This window comes from Euphorbia lathyris, chromosome 2 (genome assembly GCF_963576675.1).
Source record: "Euphorbia lathyris chromosome 2, ddEupLath1.1, whole genome shotgun sequence".
Taxonomy (NCBI): domain Eukaryota; kingdom Viridiplantae; phylum Streptophyta; class Magnoliopsida; order Malpighiales; family Euphorbiaceae; genus Euphorbia; species Euphorbia lathyris.
The window spans coordinates 79,382,796-79,407,744 of NC_088911.1; the positions used below are offsets into that span (position 1 = coordinate 79,382,796).

The 24,949-nt window shown below is 33.9% G+C and overlaps 1 protein-coding gene across 2 annotated transcripts; it reads left to right on the forward strand.

Moving 5' to 3' along the window:
* Window positions 1-1,689: 1,689 nt before the first annotated feature.
* LOC136218695 (uncharacterized) lies at window positions 1,690-11,828 on the forward strand. 2 transcript variants are annotated; one of them, XM_066005747.1, is made up of 8 exons: window positions 1,690-2,025; window positions 2,787-2,882; window positions 8,965-9,048; window positions 9,569-9,729; window positions 10,712-10,829; window positions 10,923-11,058; window positions 11,146-11,324; window positions 11,402-11,828. In XM_066005747.1, the coding sequence occupies exons 1-8, from the start codon at window positions 1,819-1,821 to the stop codon at window positions 11,639-11,641; spliced, it is 1,221 nt and encodes a 406-aa protein (XP_065861819.1). In that variant the 5' UTR covers window positions 1,690-1,818; the 3' UTR covers window positions 11,642-11,828. The 2 variants fall into 2 exon arrangements, with proteins under 2 accessions (XP_065861819.1, XP_065861820.1); XM_066005748.1 differs by having other exon boundaries at window positions 1,741-2,025; window positions 2,780-2,882.
* The last annotated feature ends 13,121 nt before the right edge of the window (window positions 11,829-24,949 follow it).

Consider the following 24,949-nt stretch of genomic DNA (forward strand, 5'->3'; position numbering starts at 1 on the left):
TAGAGCACTGTGATATGAATAGGATTGTTCCACAGGATCCATATACCACCAGAAAAGCCTCTAGCTTCAATTCTATGGGAAAAGTCATAGTTGATCTTTTTGATGATCTTGTTCGCACCCAGCCCACTAGTATTGGGCTCTAGAAGAACAATAACTGTGGGTCTATATTCTGCAATGAAAAACTTCAGTGTGCAAAGAAATCGGGGACTCACGACCCTTTGAGCATTCCAGATGAAAGGTTTAAAATCCATAAAATGATTAAGAATAAAGAGAGAACCTGGCGCAACCAAGCGGTCAAACCATGTCACTGGATTGGGTTTCAGAGCTAGGATCAACCCCGTCATGTTCAGAGATTCTAGTACCAACAAGGCCCAAGGAGAGAGCCAGGGCCTTCTTGGATTGAATGGAAGGCTTGATACTGATGACCTTTTTTTCTTTACACTAAGTGTTTTGTAGAAGGTTTTTGGGGCCAATAGCCCTTTCCCCTTGTCCCGTATGTCCGGCCCATGGGGTTCCAATTGTTGGTGTTCCTTCCCAATACCCGTCAACTGACAAGAACTTTCACAAAAAATGGTGGAATTCCCTGAAATAGAGGCCTCTTGGATGGTAACAGCTGTATGCTTGGTGGGGTCTAATCCAAAGGATTGGACCGGTAATTCTGTTGGTGGTTTCCTTGGTGGGTTCCTTTTCTTTCCAGACTCTCTGATCTCAGCCTTGAGAGAAGTAACCGATTTAAATGGCTTAGGTGGCGACTTATTGGGACCTTTTTTCCATCCATCATGTCCCCCAAGAATGTTTCTCTAAAAATTCCTCATTGGACTCATGATGCACCGCGTGATCATTTAATGTTGGTTCTGTATTTCCCTCCAACGCGTCACTTCCAAGTAAAGCTGTAAATATTGAGCCACTCATTCTATCCCTAAAATTTTTTTGTTTAGTTAGTTCTAGTTCCTTAACAAAAAAAAAAAAAAGAAAGGAAAAACTGTCTGATTTACTTCTTAGAATAAAATGTTTCAATAGTATACCAAACTCAACGAACATATTTTTTTTGGGTAATTAATTTATTAGTCCCTATATTTTGACAAAACACACTGTTTAGTCCCTGTATTTTAAAAAACACACGGTAAAATTCCTAACGTTTTTCTCAATGAACTGTTTAGTCCCTAACATTTTTCTCGGTGAACTGTTTAATCCATGCCATTAGATTCTCATGAAAATTCTGTTAGTCAATTTGGATTTGCGTTCTTCTTTTCCTTTATTTTTCTTTCCTTTAAACTCTAATGCATCTGAAATTAACTTTGAATGTTCTTCTTCTTGATTTTCTTCTTAATCGTTCAAATTCGTAAGCATTGGGTCTGTTCTTTTTCTTGCTCTCCATACAAATAGCTTCTTCTAAATTGGATTTCCTCTTCTGAAGTTTGAAAGTAAATAGTAAAGGGTAATTTAGTCATTTCCGAAGTCATAAACGGTAAAAAATCTAACAAACAGACGGAATGACTAAACAGTTCACTGAGAAAAATGTTAGGGACCTTATCATATATTTTTAAAAATACAGGAACTAAACAGTGTGTTTTGTCAAAATATAGAACTAATAAATTAAGTATTTTTTTTTTTTTTGATGGAACAGCCTTATTTATTTTTATTTTTTTTACCAAACACTGAAATATATCTACTGTTAGAGCGAAAAAGATAAACAATAATCTGCTCTCATTCCCTTGCAAAAGAAAATCCCCAAAATTGCTTCTGTGATAAGGGAGCATTTAAAATTCCGAAGCAAAAACAGCGCCACTTGTTTCTTTGAGCTCTCTAGAACAGGCAATGGCGTCCTCTGCTATCTTCTCCGCAACAAACCCGGCGGTTCTCCGCTATAACAGCACTCGCTGCTTCACTAGACGCGGCCTTATCCACCATGCTCCTTCGACAAGGCGCAGGCCTATCAGTGCTAATCTCGCACAGAAGACTGCGTTGCAATACAGACAACTCGGCGACTCTGATCTTCAAGTTAGCGAAATTACTCTGGGAACTGTAAGATTTTTTTCTGGATTAACCATATTTTTGCTACATTTTCTCTTAACTTTGATATCAATTATTTGGTTAACTTGTTTTGTTTAATTTATATTTTTATTACAGCAGAATTCAATCGAGTACCGTGTATTTGTTCTCGATTTTTACTAACCAAAACATTCTGTTTTTATAGCGTTGACTCCCTTGGAAAATTTGTCATTGTACGTACTGTCAGTCCTTACCCCTTGCTATGTTTTATGATAAGAATAAAAAAAGTCCATTAGTTTGAAATAGTGCTCCAGTTCTATAATTATTTCTCTCTACGCCATATTTCTCCGCTTTTCTAACTCTTAATAGATAGAAAAATGATATTATGAATAGCTATAATTAGTGAGCTGCTTGTTTCAATGTTCAAATACGAGCACACCAAAAAAAATCATGAATGACCGGAAAGGGAAAGAGGGTCAAACTAGTAATAGGAATGCGTAACTACTCTGCAGATGCCAATATAATATTGATACCTGCAAAATTTTATGCATTGGTGGAATTTTATTGATGGTAATTTCCTTCATTCTGTGTTCCTTTCCCAAAATTTGTTCTGGTAGATGTTAGAAGACTTCTATGACTCTTCTGATTTTTAAGTTCTAGCTACCAGATTTGTGTAATATATTATCCAGTTTATGTTTCTCAAATATTGGCTGTCTTCATGTTCTTATATTATAAAGATTAGTTGTTATTTCAAGTGTTATGTCTTTGATTATGCATTGTCTGTAAGATTTCAGATGACCTTTGGACAACAGAACACGGAGAAAGAAGCACATGAAATCCTTAGCTATGCATTTGATAATGGCATTAATATTCTTGACACTGCTGAAGCTGTAAGTTTTCTTACTTCATTACCTGTATAGTGATGGATAATCTCTATCTTCTGAAGTAAGAACACAAGCAGTTCTTGTATTTGTATCTTGTCGTCTTCGATTAATTCACTAGTGTTTTGTGTGGCTGGTGAGCATTTTTATATGCTACTTTCTTACCAATTATAAATGGCTATGCATTAATATGAAGTTTTTTAGTGATGATAAAGATGAAAAAACCATCAAGACTAGCAGCCTTTTAATTTAAGGACATTCACTGAATCATTGTCAATTTAGGGGCACTATCTGTATCAGACATACATTAGAATGCAGACAATGAGTAAAATTGTACACATAGAGTCCAATTGTATAGGAACAGCTTGCTTGTGATCCATTTCCAAGACTCCTGATGTAGAGGAAGCATTGGATTTTGTTAGCATTCTGTTGAAAGTTAGAGTTCAAGAATATGTTGATTCTACGAACACTGGTAATATAGAAGAAAAGAGAGAAAATTCTCTTTGATCTGATATGCAATCTTAGAATACCGGAGAAGTCCCTGACAAAAGATGTCTAGAGCCTATTTTTAGTTAGGGAAACAACAAAAAAAGACATTATTATCCGTACTAAAGGCAAAATAGTAAATAAATTTAGCTTTTAAAACAAAAAACATGGTGGACTAGAATTTGTCAGAAAATTATCTTCCATAAGTCATGAAGAGTTTAGGCATCAACTTCTAGTCTTAAGACATGTCCATGCCTTGTGACTTCTTCTCCCTTTTCTTCATAAATTCTTCAGTTTTTCATACACTCAACTCAATGCATTATCCTCTCTGGGGTAAAGAGAATTCGCCTTAGATCTCATCTTCATATGAAGAGTCTCCATCAAAAGGAACCAGAATTCATATTGGCGCAACGGTAAACGTTGTTGCCGTGTGATTGGGAGGTCACGGGTTCGAGTCTTAGGAGCGGCCTCTTGCCAAAAAATTTGGCAGGGGACGGCTTGCCCCAGTACACCCTTGTGGTGGGACCCTTCCCCGGACCCTCGCTTAGCGGGGACGCGTAGTGCACCGGGCCGCCCTTTATGTGCCTTTAAATGACTTGGCAAATGAAATCGGTAAGCATCTGGGTTGATTTTCTCCACCACCTCTACTGGTCCAATCTTATATGTTGCTAGTTTATTAAGAGATCGAGGAGGAATTTGGTTGTGACTCACTAGCAAACACAGTCACCTACCTCAATTTAACGGTTTGTTTCAGAGCATAAGTTTCTTTCTTATTTCAAGCACCAATATGCTGTATGTTGTCATGCACAGCTGGTTTGATACATCTATACAAAAATAACAACTTAGGCTTTTCTTCTTCTGGCTTACTTTCATCCATTTACCGATTAGGTACCAACTCAAATTTGAAAATTTATGTACTATTTCTCCCTTCATAATTGACCAAACTGCCATGGTCATCCCAACAACAAATGATAGCATCTATTTTCATAAAATCACACCAGACACCATCTTTATATTTGGAGCCAATAGAGAAAGTAACTAAGGATGCTCTCAGTTACCTGACTTTTTTGCCCGTACCATACAAGCTTGTATGGTTTGGGATGCTTTTCAGTCTTTAATCTCAGCTTCTGTACTACTTTGTAGATACAAAATTCTCACAACACAACTACCGGAATCAATGATAAATTTGCAAACTTTACGAAGATGGTACAAGTCGACATTAAAAATTGTGCCTCAACCAATTGTTCCAGGTGTAAACAAGTGCACCTAACAACTAAAGTTGTTTGTGTATCACCCTCTACCAACTTTTTTATAGCCTCTTCATTTGAACCTTTCTGCTCTTGATCAGCTCCTTCCTCTTCGCCCTCATTTTCCCTCTTTATGTAGAAATGCCTTTTTCCCAACAAGCTTTTTACACTTTGATGAGTCCAATCTTCCCGCAATTAAAACAATTTAAGCCTCCCTTGCCTATTTTACTAGTTTGTTGTGCACTAAAAGAGCCCTTATTATTTATTTCACTATTTCCCACATTATAACCACTGCTACTACTAGCTAAAATAAGAGAAAGACCATAATTACTTACCATCTAGATTTCTTCTCCACCTTTAGGGCTTGTTGGTATGCTTATGCGATGGGCATATGATCGGACAAGTTGACCGCATCTTCTATATGCTCACTCAATCCTCCACTGTACCGTTCTGCCAACTGGTCTTCCATATTCCACACTTCATTACAGGCGATTAATTGAAAAATTTCAGTAGGATATTCTTTTATTGACCTTCCTTGCTTTAGATTATGTGATCACTAACACAGAAGACAATTGGCGTTTCTTCATCTTCTCCCAATAACCAATCTTGGGTTTTCCCAATCGAGTGTGTGTAAGCTTCAATTGTTGCCACCATACCATAGCTCGATCATCTAGTCTCGTTGCTACAATGGCCACATGCTTATGTTCAGGTACTCCCTTGAATTCCAACATTTCTTCTACGGCCATCATCCAATCAATAAATTTGTCTCCTTCTATACACATGCCCTCGTCTTAGTTCAAGAGTTTTGGCATCAACTTCAGTTTTCAGGCGTGGGCCTTATGAAAAGACCGAAGAATTATGAAGAACTTATGACCATGTTTTTATTCTATATATAAATTTGTTTTTATTTTATTAGATAAACTGTAGTTTAATTTAATATAAAATTTAGAAGATAAATATAAAACAAATATTTAGTTAATTAATATCACGTTTCACTTCAGGTTATATATTGATATATATAAAATAAAAGAAAATAGAAAGAATAAAACAATTATAGCATTAATCAATGACTGTTTAAATTATTCATTAACAAGTAATATTTTATTCTTAGAAAAAAATTAATGATTTTTATTACTATTCAAGACCACTTATATTCTAATTAAAATGGAAAGGAGAAAAATTATAAAATTATAAGATATAAATTTTAAAATATAGCAAAATGTTAAATTAATTAACTAATTTTGAAACTCATCTTTTTTTTTTTTTTTTTTTTTTGAGAAAATGAAACTTATCTTCTCAAATTTTATGTCTTAAATTACAGTTTATTTAATAAAAATAAATTTGATAAGTGTTGCATACAATTACATTAAATAAAATTTGACAATATAGTATAAATATTGCCTGAAACTAATAGATATTATAATTTTCATTACTTAAATAATAAACTTTTATATTAAACTAAATCATATTAAAATTATAACAATGATATTAATTTATATATAAAATTTTATACTATTAAAATCGACCGAACATGGCTTTGAAATTTTATCCTTTCATGGTATTTTTTTTATATTATATATTTGGTATCTTTTATAAACTATAATGTTCTTGCCTTAGTTACAATTTTATTTTTTAAAATCATGTTATTAGTATTTTTTATTTATTTTATTTTTTGGGTAGGGAAGTATTTTTTATTTATTGATTATTGATATTTGTAATTCTATTTATATACTAAAAAAATGAAATAAATAAAATAAACTTTATTACCATAAAAATATGAATCTTTGAGAATTTTTTCAATACTCTCGAATTTACTATATATTTGTAAACATAGCAATATAATAACTAGTTTTTGACCCGTGCGATGCACGGATTCATCTTAATATATAAATATTAACAAAAATATAATTTAATAATTACAATTAATGATATAAAGGTGCTATATAAATTAAATATTATTATTTTATTTTCACATTTAATTTAAATAATCTTTTTATAGATAAATATAATAATATAATTAAAATTAATATATTATATATTATATTATATTTTTTATCAGTAAAAAATAATGAAGTGACACCTTAGCTCTATCGTTACTGTTTTATATTATATTATATATATGCAGAGAATTAGAGAGATTTTAGGGATTAATTTAAATTCTGCAGAACTCTTAGATATAGTACGGATAAAATAATCTTTTTATAAATAAATATAATAATATAACTAAAGTTAATATATTATATTTTTTATCAGTAAAAAAGAGGAAGTGACACCCCAGCTCCATCGTTATTGTTTTATATTATATATTATATATATATATAGATATGCAGAGAATTAGAGAGATTTTAGAGATTAATTTAAATTATGTAAAACTTTTAGATATAGATATGCAGAGAATTAGAGAAATTTTAAGGATTAATTTAAATTATGTAGAACTCTTAGATATAGTACGGATAAAATAATCTTTTTATAAATAAATATAATAATATAACTAAAATTAATATATTATATATTATATTATATTTTTTATCAGTAAAAAAGGAGGAAGTGACACATCAGCTCCATCGTTACTGTTTTATATTATAATATAGATGTCACTTAATATTACATTTAATAACATAACACCACTTCGGTAAAAAATAATAATAACATAAAACCACCAAATTTTTCCAACTCATCACATAATAATCATATATTTATTTAAACATTAAATTTTAAAAACGAAAAAGAAAGATTCTGAATTTTAGGCTCTATATTGTGATAGTTAAATTCTAATTACTAACCTTAAACTCTAATTTTCAAAGTTTAATTCTAAATTCTAAATCCTGTAACTCTAAACAATGAAATCCTAAATTCTAAGCTAAAATTCTAAATTTTAAATCCTAAATTCTAATTCTTAAACCTCAAACTCTAAATCCATATTCAAATTCTAAATTCTAAATCTTAATATAGTTGTGGATTGAATGTATTTTTTTATTAGTTCTTGGCTAAAATATTATAAAATTCTAAAAAAGCATATAATTTGAAAATTATAGAATAAGTACTTATAAGTTTACGAAAAAAATGAAAATTGTAGAATAAGAAATAAGAACAGTAATATTTAAATAAAAATACTCCAAATTATTTAATGATGAAATAATATAAACGGAATATTGGAAGGCTTAAAAGTTACCTCACATAACTTAATCATAACATACAAAATAAAATTCAGAACACATTGAAAGATACAAATTGTGTAGTATGCTTATATTATCCCTAAAATTGCATAATCTTTTTTTCCTAGTGGATTTCTCATATAGCCAAGTGGTCTCCAATTTTGAAAATTAAAACCAAAGTTGGAACTTATATAAAACAAACCAAATCTAGCAATAAAAATTAATGGAAGACAAAAACTATCAAATACCTATTTCTTTTAACAGCCACGTATGAAACAATCTTGAGAAGCTTCTCTTTACTTAAGAGTTCGTGCAATATTTCCACCAAATTACAATTGTTGTGTTGATTGCCATGCTGAGTAGACCCTTTATAATCATTTTCTATGGAATATTAAGAGACTTGAAATATGGACAGGTAAAAAATATAATTCAACAAAATTCAATTAATGCTATATGTCTTTTTTATTACTTTGACGTAGAGAAAATAAAGCCCATTCAACATTTATGGAATATTTAGGGACTTGGATGATGTAACAACTGAATAAACCCAATTAATACTATGTATATCTTTTGTTTTTCATGTACATTTTTTTTAAAGGATTTTCCATGTACATTTAACACCTTATTTTTACACACCCACCTTTTAGAAATGACACATCAACAAAAATATGCTTCAAATGATTGCTACTAAATTCTCTATGCTTTCATTATTATATATAGTATAGATGTGATCCACTTTGCTTTCATTTTATTATTAATTTCCAAATTGATTCAGTCAAGTAACTAGTTGTTGTAAGTTTATTATGTTCTTGTTTCTAATCTCTGGCTACACACGTGTACTCTGTTATCTGTTTGGTTTATGTTATAGGTATTGGGTTCTGGGTTTGCTGCATGAATCCAATGTAAACTCTTCACTCTAGTTCCACTTCCATGAGTAGTCAACAAAAATAGTCTTATTCAATTTCATGTTGTATATATCAATTTTCTTCAGTTTCTTCTTACTAAAATACTCATTTTGCATGACCTTAAACACTCGAAAGCAAAATTTGCACAAGTAGGTAGTATTTCTGTCAGGACTTTCCATTAAAGTGGAGGCTTGAAAGATATGGTATTGTTGATTATCATGAGGATTTGTCATTTATGCAAGTTTTACTTCATTTTATATGATAGGTAAGTCAATTTATCACTTTTATTTGTTTCCAGTATCCTATACCAATGAGTAAGGAAACACAAGGAAGAACTGATCTCTATATAGGTAGCTGGTTGAAGTCGCAGCCCCGTGATAAGGTGCGTGATCTATGGTGACTGATTTTTAGTATGTTCACCATTTGCATTCTTATAAAATTTCTGAGTTGTCTTTTGCATTTCAATTTCTTTAATCTCATGTTCAGAAGGATCAAATTCGACTAGCCTTTTTGCAAACATTTTTCCTTTGTCTGTAAAGGGCTGCATGAATTCTTAATTTTGCAGTGATGCTTCAAGTGGTACACACTTTTATATATACCAAAATTCAATGTTATCAGTAACTGACAAATAGCCAATGAACTAGGTATTGGATCTGTGACTGACTGGTTGAAGCAGCTCTATGGTTCTATTTTCACAATGATTTACTTGATTTATCCTGCAGGATCAAATCTATGAATTATCTATTAGTAACTATTGTCAATCACCATATGCAACCTTCCTGGCCGATGCTCTATAGAGTTGGTTTAATTTCCTAATTTCTGAATCGCTTTTCATGCAATAATTTAATTTCTAATAAGCAGGTTATGCAATAACATATTAGTCTGTCTTATATCATGGATAGGTGATCGTGGCCACTAAGGTGTGTGGTTATTCAGAGCGGTCAAGTTACATCCGTGAAAATGCAAAGGTTTTGCGAGTTGATGCTGCTAATATCAAGGAGAGTGTAGAGAAAAGCCTTAAGCGCCTTGGCACTGACTACATTGATTTGTTGCAAATTCATTGGTAACTTTATACTTTGTATATGATCTATCCTTCTCTAACATCCTGTCTTAACTCTCCTACATATGATAACTACATCCTGTCTTAACTCATTTGATCAAATACCTCCAGAGAATAGAAATGGCTATTAGTTCTTGCATGATTTTCAACTCTCCTACATATGCTGAATATGAACTTGCCATCTGTTGGTCTTTTGGCTTTATACCGTATGGCACACTATATAATCCAAGTTCTTGAATAGCTGGTTTGGTAGCCTTCTTTTCAGTGGCCATAAGTCATTCACTTGAGAGCTTCGTGTTCTTTGAATTTGTTCATGAGGGTGATGAGTACAAAATCTAGTCCACTTTTGCTATTCTGACAGCCGTAGCTTTACAGATACTAGAAGGGTAATATATACACACCAGAGTAAGCTGCTATTAAACAATCTGGCCTGTACGCTCGGAGACAATCTTCACGTCCTAATCCTATCCACTCGTCTGTTAATCAGTTGATCCACCGCTCCGAACAGCATTTCCTATTTCTATTTATCCTTAAAAAGTTCCTTACTGTTAACGGGGGCTTGAGATGGAACTCTTCAAGCAAAAGTCATCTTCTTTTATAAATTTGGTGCCTGGTATAAGAAGCTTACATTGTATAACTTTTCTGGCCTCTGGCAAGAATTTCTAGGGCAGTAACAAATGGCCGTGTGTCATTTGGAAGCTGTCATGCCTTTTCTTTTGTCTCTTTTTACTGGTGCATGTCTTTAGATGCTATGAGATGATCTAAAATCAACGATGTTGAGCTTAACACCTTGTATTCCTTTTATCATTTTAAATTTGTTTGGCTTTGTCATAAGCAAAATTTTTTGTAATTTTCAAATTGTTGTCTAATTGCGTCATGCGAATCGCATTTCGTTGCTGTTATTTTATATTTGTAAAAAAAATAAGATTAAATTGTACAAATAAAAAGTTGATCTGGAAACATGTCAATTCAACTTGTCTTCCAGGCCCGATCGATATGTACCGCTGTTTGGTGAATTTTTCTACGATTATTCAAAATGGAGATCCAGTGTGCCATTTATGGAGCAACTGAGGGCATTTCAAGAACTCATTGATGAAGGGAAGGTATTTTTTTTTTAATACTATCTGAGTATTAAAATTATATGGAATCTGTATTGGCTATTAAAGATTCTAAATTTTAACTTGGAAATTACGTAGGTGCGGTATATAGGTGTTTCGAATGAGACTTCATATGGAGTAATGGAGTTTGTTCATGCAGCCAAAGTGGAAGGGCTACCTAAGATTGTTAGTATCCAGAACAACTACAGTCTGTTAGTTAGGTGTCATTTTGAAAGTATGTTCAAACTATTCTGTTACTGTTATAGGTTTAGACCTGAGTGATGGTTAGTCGCTTTTGTAATTTTTCTGGTTTTGTTTATAGTTGATCTTGTTGAAACTTGCCACCAAAAGAATTGCAATATCGGCTTGCTTTGTTACTCTCCCTTGGCTGGTGGAGCATTGAGTGGGAAATATTTGGATCTGAATTCCGAAGCTGCGAAAAAAGGAAGACTGAACCTCTTCCCTGGCTACATGGAAAGATACAAAGATTCACTCTCCAGAGTAATGCTCATAATTTAAGTTTATTTCTTAGAACATGATATTCTCAAGTTAAATTGATGTTTCTATATATACTTCAGGAAGCAACAGTTGAATATATTGAATTGGGAAGGAAGCACGGTTTAACTCCGGTGGAGCTTGCGCTTGGATTTGCTAGAGATCGACCATTTATGACGAGCTCTATAATTGGTGCAACCTCCATTGATCAACTTAAAGAAGACATTGATGCTTTTTTGACAACCGAGAGGCCTTTGCCACCAGATGTAATGGCAGGTATTGAAGCTATTTTCAAGAGACACAAAGATCCTGCCGTATTTTGAGAATTATAGATTTAAGTCTCTGATAATTGATTGGAAAGAAAAACACAGAAAACACCAAGCTATGTACTTTACATACATTACTTATTTTCATGAATTAATGCATGTACATGGTAGAGAAAATAAATTGATTCACGCTGAGGCCTTTTCTTGCAAGTCTCACTGCTCTAATTCCAATTCAATTTCATTAGTGAGATGTGTAAAATACACAGCATGCATATTTCTCTTTCTGATGTTGAGTGGGTGTATATGTAGAGTAGTTTTACATATTTGTATCTAATTCAGTAAAAATCAACATTTATCTAAATAAACTTAGACATATTATTGAGATTGAAAATAAGATTTGTGTACATTTCTAAATCTATTTATGTTTACAAGGACTAATCACATACTATACAAGACACTTAAAAATAAAAATTCTTCAAAATGACCTTACACCCAACATCTAGAGCAACACCGGGTGTTGCTAATAATTCTGCCAACATCTAAACCTTAATTCAAACATTTATCAAATTGGCCCGCATATTTAGTCTTAACATAAATGACAGACAGAGGGAAGGGTGGGTGCACATGATCTGTTTCACTCCTAGTCTCGAGTAGCTCTCCGCTTAGAAAAAGGATTTAGGTTAGGGGTGCTGTATCTGTCAAATTCCTGCTCTCCTTTCTAAATTAAATAAATTTTTCTTGGTTCATTCGTTTTTTGTTTTCTTCGTGCCCATATAATTGCAAATTCTCTCAAATCTTTTTTTTTTGTCATTGTCCCTTTTGCTCTTGAAATGAAATATATATATATATTTTTGTATTGGGATAAGGTGCAAATTTGCCCCTAACGTTTTTGGGGAGGATCAGATTTACCCCTTAAATATGAAATAGCAAAATCTTAGGTCTATGGTTTTTCTAAAGGTGCAATTTTAAGTCTGTTGGATGGAAAACTTTAACAGTGTTAAAATTGTATGCCATGTCAGAAAATTTGGAATTACACCCATCCTTCTTAATTATACTTTAATTATTGTGATTATCATAATTTTATCCGTCGTTCAATCTGAACGTTTACGAGGCTCTTCATCTCCCTTCCACTGCCTAAATCCAAAATCAATTATCGAGAACCAGTGAGGAAAAAAGAAGCACAATCTGTTTCAACATACTCTTCCCTAAAATCATTCAGTTCCAGCTCCTAGTTCTTTTTTTTCATCTGCTTCAGCACTTTCCCTTGATTGCTGTTATCCCTTCAACACTTTAAAAGTTCATTTGATCCTTCGATTTTGGAATCTCCTTGTTGTTTAATTTGCGATTGGCCTCTAGAGAACCAATGAGTAAAGATAATTGAATTCAAAATTTCAAGGTAAAAAACACTTATTATAAATCTCTCTTTGTTTCTTAGGTGTTAGTAATTTATAGTCTCCATTGCTATAAGTCTCTGTGATTAGTAATATCACTTCTCAACAAACTTGCTATATATGCATTTTTTTTTCTTTTCCTCTTTGTTTGTATCACTATTCTTATTTTTATAAGATACAAATCATGTTGCTTTGCTTTATATTATTCTAATTTTTAATCGTTGATCTTCCATGTACAGCATGAGCATCCTGTGTGAATTACATTTACATTATGGTGGGAAATGAGAATTAGTACCAAGAAGAGATTATGTGGGGGGAAAGGTTAAAATTGATAAAGGAATTGATATTGATTACTTGTCTGTCAAAGATATAAGAGACAAATTCCTACTAGAATTGGGTTATAAATATGTGCAAATGTTGATGTATTTAGAGGGAGGACAGCCTTTGGATGTTGGGTTAATTCCACTGGAATCTGATAAAGACATATGCTTATTAATGTCCAAAATAATGGAAGCTAGAGGTGGTGAAGTGCATATATATGCACTTGACGAAGATGACTTGCCATTATATTTCTCACATAATAATGTGCAACATGTTGGAAAGAAAGTGTTAAAGGACTTGGAAGAAACATTTGTGGCTCCACAAGTGTCAAGGGCTATAGATAGTGAGGTTGGAAACAACTTGGAAGAAGCAATCTGGAGCACACAATTTAGCCAAGATGGGGAAAGATTCAATCAATCAATTCAAGTATACGAGGAAATCTCAAAGAAAGATGGTCCATATTGTTCGACACATACAAGGCAAGAAGAAGATAGTGATAATGAAGATCAAAGTGAGAATGAAGTTGAAAGAGAGAATGAAGATGCAAGTGAGAATGAAGATTATGAAGCAATAGAAGAAGAATGTTTCTAAGCTGATGGAGTTGGAGAAGAATATCAACTGTTGAATCTGATAGATGAAAATGTAAAGGAATTTAGAAGAGAAAGGGAAAATAGACATAGACCTATAGTTGATCTTTATGTGGGGCAAAGCTTTGCTAATGCTGATGAATTTAGAATGGCAGTTTCTCATTATGCAGTTAAGGAAGGTGTTCCTTTGAAGGTATTGAAAAGTGACCCTAAAAGGGTGAGGTATAGGTGTAAAGCTACATGTAATTTTTTGGTATTTGCATCTAAGGATGGTGCAAATGATGGATTAAGTATCAAAACACTAATGCCTAATCATACTTGTGATAGACAATATGTGAACCCAAGGGCTACTGTTATTTTTCTGGCCAATTATTTCAAGGAAACTGTTAGAGGATCACCTAAGTACACTATATCAGAGATGATAGATCATGCTAAACAATTCTTAGTCTAGATGTGAATCCATCAATGTGTAAGAGAGCTAAGAGACTAATCATCAAAGAAATAAATGGGGGTTACAAGGATGAATACTCTTGCCTTGAGGCATATGTGAATGAGCTGAGAATTAGTAACCCTGGTAGCTTTTTCGATCTACAGTTACAACCTGAAGGTCGGGTTAATTACATACGTGGTGTACAACTGTTACCCATTATCACACTTTGGTGTACAACCTTCAATTTTGCACACTAAAATGTACAACCTTCAATTTGGCACACTAAAGTGTACAACCTTCTGGTGACTTCCCACTAAAATGTACATCCAGTATTTATGTTCGGTCAACATAAGTCAACCTTGCCATCTCAGCAGTTTGACCACTTGAAAAGTCAAAAATTGACATCCTATTATGAAATTACTAAAATAACCTTATCCCCTTCCTTGCAACTCCTGTTCTCTCTCACTCTCTTCCTTTCTCTCTCTAGATCCTCTCTACCTATAAAACCAGCACATTAGCAAAGCCGCATCAAATTTACATGCAATAAAGAATCGTCAATTAAACGAACTTGTAATTGAATCCAACACGTTGGTATCAGCTTTTCTTTCTGTTTCCCCGTTTTTGACAAAAAAAACTTAAACTCCATGTATGAATGAACATATTCATGAATCAACCAAATGTATGAAGGGGGGAAGAAATAAGAGGCTAACAGATATATGTAATTATAAAGAAGACAACTAACTCTCCTTCATTGCTCCATCCCCTTTCTCTATATTTTTTTTACACAAATAAATCTATTTTCAATTTCAGGTTTTTTAATTTTTTTTCTTTTGCATTTGATTTGGGAGAGTAGCTGTGGAATTTGTTTGAATATACCCATCTGTAGCACTACATGGAAATATGTTCCTCTTCTCACCATCCACAAGAACCTTCACCATCCTCAATCACACTTGCAACACGACGCTATTGATAACACCACCATCGCCAAATCTAAGTCGGGGAGAAAGAGAAAAAAGTAGTTGTAGTAGAATAATAATTATCAGTAGAAAATCAAATTAAAAACAAGAGATTCAAAATCCAAACTCTGAAAATGGATTCGTTTTCAATCCTCGGAGATGAATCCAGCCGTCTGCCAACCGCCAAACAAGAGCAGTACATCGGTAAACTGTAATATCAGAGAATTCTGAATACGAAAGAGAATTCTTCCATAATATAATTCGTTTTTAGAGAGAGAAAGGAAACCATAAAGAGAAGTTGTAAAAAAATGAAAAATAATACATGGGTATTTTAGTAATTACATAAAAGATTAGGGTATTTAATAAGAACATATGGAGTGGTCTCACTTTTTTAAATGGGTAGAATGAGAAATGCTGAGGTGGCACATTGACTTTGGGTTGACCGGTTATAATTACCGGCTGTATACTTTAGTGGAAGGTCACGAGAAGGTTGTACATTTTAGTGTGCAAAATTGAAGGTTGTACACCAAAGTGTAATAATGAGTATAGGTTGTACACCACGTATGTAATTAACCACTGAAGGCCTGAGAAGAGGTAAAAGAATATTCTGGAGGCTATTTCATATGTTTCCATGCATGCAAAACAGGTTGGTTAGAAGGGTGCAACCCTATTATTGGCCTTGATGGTTGTTTTCTCAAAGATATCGTCAAAGGTCAAATGCTTGTGTATATTGGTCATGATGCAATGGACCATTTCTTCCCAATTGCATGGGTTGTGATAGACAAAGAGACAAAAAAAAAAAAAAGTTGGGAATGGTTTATTGGTGATCTTAAACAACAACTTAATCTTGGAGATGACTCAAAGCTAACTATAATGTTAGACATGCAAAAGGTACATTATTATAGAATTCAATTAGTTTGTATATAATTATATAATTTTGATCCTTACATTAGTTTGTTATGATAATCTAAGACCTATAATTCTAGTTTCTTTCTGCACCAGATAAATTCTATAATGTTGATCATTACATTAGTTTGTATTGTTTAGATTTTGACTAACTTGTTAGTAAGCATTTCATAAGTTACTTGTTGTTATTGTTATGATATTCTCCATTAATTATTTATGTTTTTTAATACCAGTTTTTTTTAATATGAGTAATCCAATAAACAAAAGTACTTGACTATAATCATGGTTATTTTTGGTTGCTGCTAATTGAATTAACTTCTTAATTTTCTATAATTTATGTTTATACATAGTATGTCATGTTTTAGTTTGAAGTTGACTTTTATTTTCAAATAATGAAGGGTCTACTCCCAGCTATTAGTGAACAACTGCCAATATCAGAACACAAATGGTGTGCTAGGCATGTACTTGCCAATTTGTCACTTAAGTTTCGAGGTAAAGAGCTGCAAAAGAATTTTTGGTCATGTGCATGGAGCACATTTGAAGAAGAGTTCAAAGACAATTTAAAGAAGATGGGATCAGTGAATAAGAAAGCAACTGAATACCTTCTAAAGTATCCTCCTCAACATTGGTGTAGGGCCTTTTTTAGTACAATATGCAAGGATCAAATGGTGGATAACAATATGATAGAGAGTTTCAATAGCTGGATCCTTAAGCAACGGTCAAGACCAATTATGAGAATGGTGGAGGAACTTAGGTTGAAAGTGATGAAACGGCTTATGGATTACGAGAAGATGCTAGATTCATGGACTACCGAATACTCACCCACAAGTTTGGATGTATATCGTGCCGATAATGAAATCTCTAGATTTTGTAGGATTGAATTCAACAGGGATAAGGGATATAAGGTGACAGAAGGGGTTGACAGACATTGTGTTGTCTTATCGGAAAGAAAATGCACTTGTAGTGAATGGCAATTGAGTGGGATACCCTGCCCGCATGATGTTTGTGCCTTGTATCATAAAAAAATTGACCCTTTAACTGTAATTGACAAATTCTACCACAAGTCAATGTACCAGAATACTTATAAGCATAAGTTGCAGCCTGTTCGAGGTAGGAGATTTTGGAGAAGTGATGATTTTGAGCCTATAGAACCCCCAAAAATACAAAGTATGCCAGGGAGGCCTAAGAAGAAAATAACAAGAGAGCCTAATGAAAGGAGAAACACGGAATCACGTGGCATAAGACTGTCTAAAAAAGGTCAAATGCAAAGATGTAAGATTTGTGGCGGATATGGACACAAGAGATCAAAATGTCAGGTAGAGTATTATTTATTGCATATGCCCCTTAATTTCATTGACATTTATAGCAACTTGAATTAGCAATGCATAGTTGGAGGATTATGTTGGATCTATGACATTATTTTGTTTCTTTAGGTGTGAAATACGTTGTTGAAAAAGACTTCATAGTCTATATTATAAGTTTGCTAAATTTGTAACTAGAGTGCAATTATTACTAAATGCTAAATGAGGTATCAATATATAAGAGCTTAAATATACCTAGTACCTACAATATAAGAGCTCACATGTCTCTAATTTTTATCCAGTCTAGATTTTCTTTCATAATTTTATCATTTCTTACAATTCATAATTTGTTGGTATAGGGAAAACCAATTTCTGAACAAAGCAATGAGATATTTGCTGCAAACTCTAGAGGAGTAGCCAACCAATCTGCAGATAAAGGTAAAAGTGTTGCAAGTGGATCATCTGGTCGTCCAGATTGGATTGAACCAAAGCAACGACTTAGACCAGTTGGATATGGATATTTGTACGATGATACGGATGGTAGTGTAACATACAATGTAAGTAGTTTGATGGTTTTTTAATTTGATAATTTTGCAGTTCAGATTTTTTTCACTTAAACCGTTTTCTTATTTTACAGTATGGTAATGTTGATGAAACCATTATCTATCCTGGAGACAACACAACATTTGCAGAAGCTCGGCATGGGATAGAAGATGAAATTTCCTATAACCCCGATCCAGTTGTTACATTTCCTATACCAAGTGAAAGAGAATCAAGGCAGAATAGGTTGAAACCTTTCTTTGAATCAGCATGTGGAACTAGGCATATTCAATTCTCACAGAATGAGCATGAAGTTCATGTACCGACTGATTTACCATTCAAGGCTCCGAAGCTTCAGTGGAAAGGAAAGAAGGCCATGAAAACTCGTCAACTTGAAGCTGAAAAAGATGACCAATTTAGGAAATGTGCCATCAACATGAAATTACTAAGTTAGGATGTTATTAATATAGCTTTGGATACATTGTGGACAAAGTTTAAGTTTGTAGTTGATATTTTGGATGTTTATAAAATTAGTAACTGTGTTATGTGTTTTGGATTACACTTTTAATAGTTTGGATTGAAACATGTTTATAACTATTAATGTTTTATTTTACAAGTGTCTAGTCTCTGTTGCTATTGGTTGTGTTCTTTCTTTGGGTAAGAAATTTTTTAGATTCCATTTTGTCAAGGTTTATGTGTTATTAAATTTTTGTTCATACACTTATATTACAAAATCCTTGGATACTTGAAGGATTTCAATGAAAAGTGTTGAATTTTCTTCTTTATTTTGTTTTTTTAATGTGTTAGCTAGTTCTTTTTTTTAAAGAGGGGTTTGCTATTTCAATGAAAATGATATATACTAGTACTTATTTGTCTTCATTTTTATTTTTGGTGGGTTTTTTTATCAGTAAACCAGTTGAAATACTTATATCAGTAAACCAATAGAGTACTGCAATTGATGGAAAGAAATCAAAATAATTGTAACAGTTAAATGACCAACCAGAACAAGTTCTTGTCACTGTGGCTTTTCACGGGAATGTAGATCAGTCTGGGTTTGATTTGGGTTCTGACCTCAAACTGCTGATGAGGATAAAAGAACAGATTTTGCATATAATGAAGTGACAAATTATGGATGACAATGTAGAGACTAGTCATGTATTTGAAGCAGGCAAGGCACATGAGGGTCATCCAATGGTTTGGGACACCCTTAGTTTAAATCCAATGCGAGACAATAAATTTTTATGTCAAGAAAATTCGACAAATGAATATTTTGATGATGGAGCATTTGGGAGGAGCGGCCAGTTGGACTATTAAGTGCACAAAAAATGCTTAATCCGCATCAGGACAACAAAAAACGATAGCTTTAGGAAAAGGAAGGATCGTGATTGAAGGGAAAAAGGAGAAGCAGAGCAAAATCACGATTGAAGCTAAGAAGAAGAAGGAGATGAGAGCAGAATCAAAATCGCAATCGAAGGGACGAAGAAGAAGAGTGGAATCGTGATTGAAGGGAAGAAGATGAAAAAGAGCAGATTCAAAATCGCAATTAAGAAGGAGTTGAATCCGCTGAATCACGGTTACGGGGAAGAAGATGGAAATGAAATATGCAGGATGAGTGTAATTCCACGTGAAAATCCTAAATATAAATTTTCTAACATGGTATACAATTTTAGCACTGTTAAAGTTTTCCATCCAACAGGTCTAAAATTGCACCTTTATAAAAACCATAGACCTAAAATTTTGCTATTTCATACTTAAGGGGTAAATCTAATCCTCCCCAAAAAGGTTAGGGGCAAATTTGCACCTTATCCCTTTTTTATTTATAGTCAATGCAAAAACAAAATTGGGAAAATAACTTTGAATATTGAAAGTGATATCAACATAGTATAAACTAACCATTTGACATTTATGAAACCGGAGCGTCATCCCGGAAAGAGAATACGCGACGTCATCACATCAAAGTTGGTCAATACGATCCTGTCTTAGAAGTCTTTGCTCGGAAAGTCTTGAAAGATTTCGTCAAAGACTACCCGTTATAACAATCACGTCCGATCTCGTGATTCACGGATTTAGTAGGCTCAAAGGATATGAGGTCCCGATATATGGCGCACTTTCGCCTATCAACAGGTGACACGTAGTACGTCCTATTTCTAAGTATATAACCGTCTTCTATAATCCGGTCACCGTATAAATAAGGTAAACACAACTCAAAAAATTACTTAGGCATCGGAGCAGATTAGTTAGACAACGAGCTTCCCTTATATTGTTTTTATCCAATTGCAGGTTTACAAGTAGATTTACGGAATTTAGCCACATCAGAACGATTTTCTTTTTTAAACAAAAGGAAGCATTCAACCATCAAAACGAAGTGACACAATTGAGCATGCAACTTTCTCATTAAAATGAATTAGAGATAAGTAATCCAATGCAATTAATTGGGAATGATTTGATATCCTTTTAGTTTTCTACATTTTGTTGTGTTTGTGATAAGGTTGTGATAACTTATGAAAAAATCCTTGATCGGAGCACTTCCCTGTGAGGCGTCGTTGGGATCGGCCGGGGACACTCTGATACCTAAGTCAGTAATATTTTTGAGAGAATAATCTGTAATCATAAAGCAGGGTTAGAATAATGTGTGTACCTTTGATCCTAGGAAGCTGGGGTATTTATATGCAATTCTGTAACAATCTCATTAATCCCTTTTATTGTCATTGAATATGGGTTTTGATGTTACTTTAGTTATACTCGATGGATTTAGTATTAATGGAGTTGTTAGTATCATCAATGTCGGAGGTTTCTCCTTGATAACGGTTTAGTGACCCATGCACTAATCCTGCATTAATTATCATTAATTCCATATTAATCATGTATAAATCTCAGTTTTATAGGAAATAATGGTTTGCCATTATTTCTATTAATTTTCCATTTATTCCTCATTCTAGAATAATTTGGGTTGTTATCAGAAGCCTCCCTCCTAAAAGTATAAAAAGCTCTTTAGGGCTGTCTAAAGCGTGTTTTATATTTAATGTTTTTCCATTAAACATATTTCCCCAGACCAGTAGGAATGGGACACGTCATTTAAATTTTCTAAGCATCAAATAAGCCAATGAAAGTGCTCGGGAGTGTAACTCAAAAAACTCTCTTTTCTCGACTTATCAAAATACACCAATCTTTTTGGCTTGGACTTGATAATTTCTTATTTTGTCAAGCTTCCTACGTACCCCATCAATTTTTTAGGAATCAAAGCCACGTAGTTCTACTGTCATTCTAGAGATTTTCCATTCTAGCTTTGTTCCCCATTTTAATCTTTATTAGCTTTTTTAGGGTTGTGAAACTCTAGGCACTTGCCTTTTTATCCTTTACTTATTTTCCAAAGTGTTTTTACTTTCTTTTTATGAAGGCGAGACTTCATTATCTTTGATGAAGACGAGGCTGTTGAAACACCTTTCCACATGATTTTGATTTGACAAAATTATTTAAGTTAATCCATGATTAAAGGGCAATTAAATTTAAGTGCTTTGATTTAATTGTACTAATATGTTTGTTCAATGTTGACTATAAGTATAAATGAAAACAAAATCAAATAGTAAGACAGGACGAAGTCAGCATGAGAACACAGCACAAGCTGAGTGGAGTGCAACTCAGCATAATAGAAGATAAGTCATCTTCAGAACAAATACTTAAAGATAAAGCTGACCAAAGAAGCTGAGTGGAACGCAACTCAGTATCAAAGAAGAGAAGTCTTCCTCTAAGCTAATGCTTGCAGACGAAGCTGACTGTTAAGCCCAAAATATACCTAAAATATCATTAATATTTACATCAGTTTTGCTTCGAATTCATACTATTTATACCTGTTTAGAATACTTTTACATTTGAATATGTTTCTTTCTTGTAAGGTACCTAAATATTTGGTAAAATCTAAATAGGAACGAAAGAGGTTAAAAACAGAATAAAAAGCCCTACAAAAGGAGTAAAAAACGACGAAGATCAATTACACCAAAACGAGGACAAAGCCGAAGTCAGAAACAGAAGAATATGCCAAATTCTCGGTTGAGGAAACCAAATTCTCGGTAGAGAATTTATGAAGCCGCGATCGAGAATCTCAAATTCTCGGTCGCAACACGCGTTGTCCAGCACCCCTCCCTTTCGTCCGAAGACCAGATAATTGCTCCCCCATTCTCGGTCGAGAATTAATTATTCTTGGTAAGTTCAGCAAAACCTGGAGAGCCATTCGCACACTTTCGTTTTCGACAAAACGCGTTCATTTGGGTGGATAAAGACATCTCTTCGTAGAGGATACGATCCTTCACAACGGACACGACACTTCAACCACGACTCTTCAACATCTATAAATAAAGAGTTGGTGGAGAGTTGGAGATATAGAAAAAAGAGAAGAATAGTATAGAATTAATGCAGAAATTCCGAGTCAAGTGATTCAGAATTTAGAGTTCATTTCTGTAAAAAGCAATATGATGTACACACATTGTTTATTCAATAATTACAAACACAGTAGCGTTTAGATTTGTTCATATTAGTTTACATTTTGGTAGTGGCCGACCACATCCCTATTACGAAGTTACAACGAGAAGATTGAGTAGAGAATCCGCCCTGAGTCTGACAAACTCTAACGAAACCCAAGGAAAGGATTGACAACCCGTTCACTTGCACGCCGTCGAATGTTTTCATGCTTCTTGTTCTCTGTAAACTTGTATCAAATTTATATTTCATCTAATAAAGTCCGTTCTATTCGATAGATTTTTATGCAGCACTTTGGTAAAGGATCTGAGGTGGATGTTGGTGTTTTCATTAAAACGTAGTTAAATTCAAAATCTTTACAAGGAAACTTTGTTGAACACTTAGGCAAATTGATATCATCAGTAGAGTATCAATTTGGTTAAGGTAGCGATCTAACCCGACCGTAGGAGGATTGACTGCAGTTCAAAGCCCAAAAATTAGAGGAACCGTCATTTATTTCATTGTTTTAATTTATGCAAAGTTTAAAGTTGTTTTCTTTGCTTAATGCAAACGAATACATTTGTTTACTTTTCTAAAAGAACTAAACATTCCTGTTTTGTAAATTTATCCCTAAATCAGAAATATTTTCTAACATTTGTTATACTCTATTCTAATTCTTATTCTAGCAATTTCAAAACCAAAACCGATTTAACGATTTTCCATATTTTAAACCTTAAAAGTAAATCTAACTGATTCAAAATAAGTTTTTGTTAAAAAACGTTCCCTGTGGGATCGATATCTTTTATTACTACAAGCGTATACCGTGCACTTGCGGAAATCGCTCAACACTGACCACGGAAGCTGAGTAAGAGTGACTCAGAAACAATGAACAAAAGCAACATCAATAAAGTCAAGCTGAGTGTTCGTCGGGACAGCACGAATGATCCGTTTGAGAGAGTGGTGCTGAGTACTCGGTTTTAAGTACTCAGCGGTAGAGAAATCTAGGTGTTCGGTTATAGCACTTAGTAGGAGTTGAGTAGACGAATAGAGGAAGGTACTCTCGCATATTCAACTGCCTTGTAAACAGTTTGTGCTCTACCTTTAAAGAGCTCAGTATTGGATTGAAAAAGCCCGGAGGGATTCTGGGGACTGGACGTAGGCGGAGAGGCCGAACCAGGATAAGTCGTGCTGAGTAATTTCTAACTCTCTCTCAATATATCTATATATATGTGTTGCTTGATTAAGGTGCTCAGGATATAAATTGTACAAGCTGACACTGAGTAATCTTGGTGCTGAGTTGGAAGCTGACCTCAAGTGTTAATTCTCAACTCACGAGTAAAACAGTTCTAGTCAGCATCTGACTAAAGCTGTCTTACACTTCTCGGGCGTGCTGACCTGAACTAAGTTAAAATTATTAAAGAATTGTCTTAAGTCAGCATAATTAAGCGAAAAATTTATATTAGTTCCTAACCCCCCCCCCCCCCTTGGAACTAATCATACGGGACCAACAAGTGGTATCAGAGCTAAATAGCTCACTACTCAAAGATATAACTATCTTGAGCTAATCCCGATAAATGGCTGAGAACAGCACTCGTTTCCTTCCCGGAAATCAAACAACACAGATACTCCCTGAGGGATTATCGATTAGTCGGCCTCCCCTGTTCTTTGGATCTAATTATACCTTCTGGAAGAACAGGATGAAAAACTTTATTCAAGCCACAAACATGAGTGCATGGCTTGCAATAGTACAAGGTCCATACGTGCCTTATAAAACTATTAACAATGAGAAAGTTGTTAAGAGTGAAACTACAAAACAATGCTTCGGCTATCAATATGCTTCACTGTGCTCTAGATGCTGCAGAATACAATAAAATCTCAGGTTGCGAGTTAGCACAGGAGATTTGGAAAAAGCTGGAAGTGACCTATGAAGGCACAAGCAAGGTCAAGGAGTCCAAAGTGAACCAACATATAAGATTGTACGAGTTGTTCGAGATGAATAAAAACGAAGACATCTCAGAGATGAACTAAAGGTTCACCAATATTATAAATGAGCTCAAGAGGCTCGGAAAGAATTTCACCGAAGAGGAACAGGTGAAGAAAATATTGAGAAGTCTTCCCAAAAGCTGGCAAGCTAAGAAGACAGATGTGGAAGAAGCTCAGGACTTGACCACGTACAAATACGACGAGCTGAGCGGATCTCTGCTGACTCATGAGATCTCTATGAAAAACTTCGAAGCAAAAGAAAAGTCAGAAGACAAGAAGCAAAAATCACTTGTTATGAAAGCTGACTAAACCGAAGCTGACTCGTCAGATGATGAGGAGATGGACATGTTCACAAGAAAGATGAAGAAGTTGTTCAGAAAGAATGACAAGAACAGCAAGAGACCATACAAAAGAGGCGATAGGTAAAAAGCTGAGTCCAGTGACAGCAGATATAAGAAGGACATCTCAAAGCATGTCACATGCTTCGAGTGCCATCAA

Excerpts from the sequence above, each read along its gene's own strand:
- LOC136218695 (XM_066005747.1), top strand. The coding sequence starts at position 1,819 with ATGGCGTCCTCTGCTATCTTCTCCGCAACAAACCCGGCGGTTCTCCGC. Across the intron at positions 9,049-9,568 it reads AGTCGCAGCCCCGTGATAAG|GTGATCGTGGCCACTAAGGT; the intron begins GTGCGTGATCTA and ends TATCATGGATAG. Across the intron at positions 9,730-10,711 it reads GATTTGTTGCAAATTCATTG|GCCCGATCGATATGTACCGC; the intron begins GTAACTTTATAC and ends CTTGTCTTCCAG.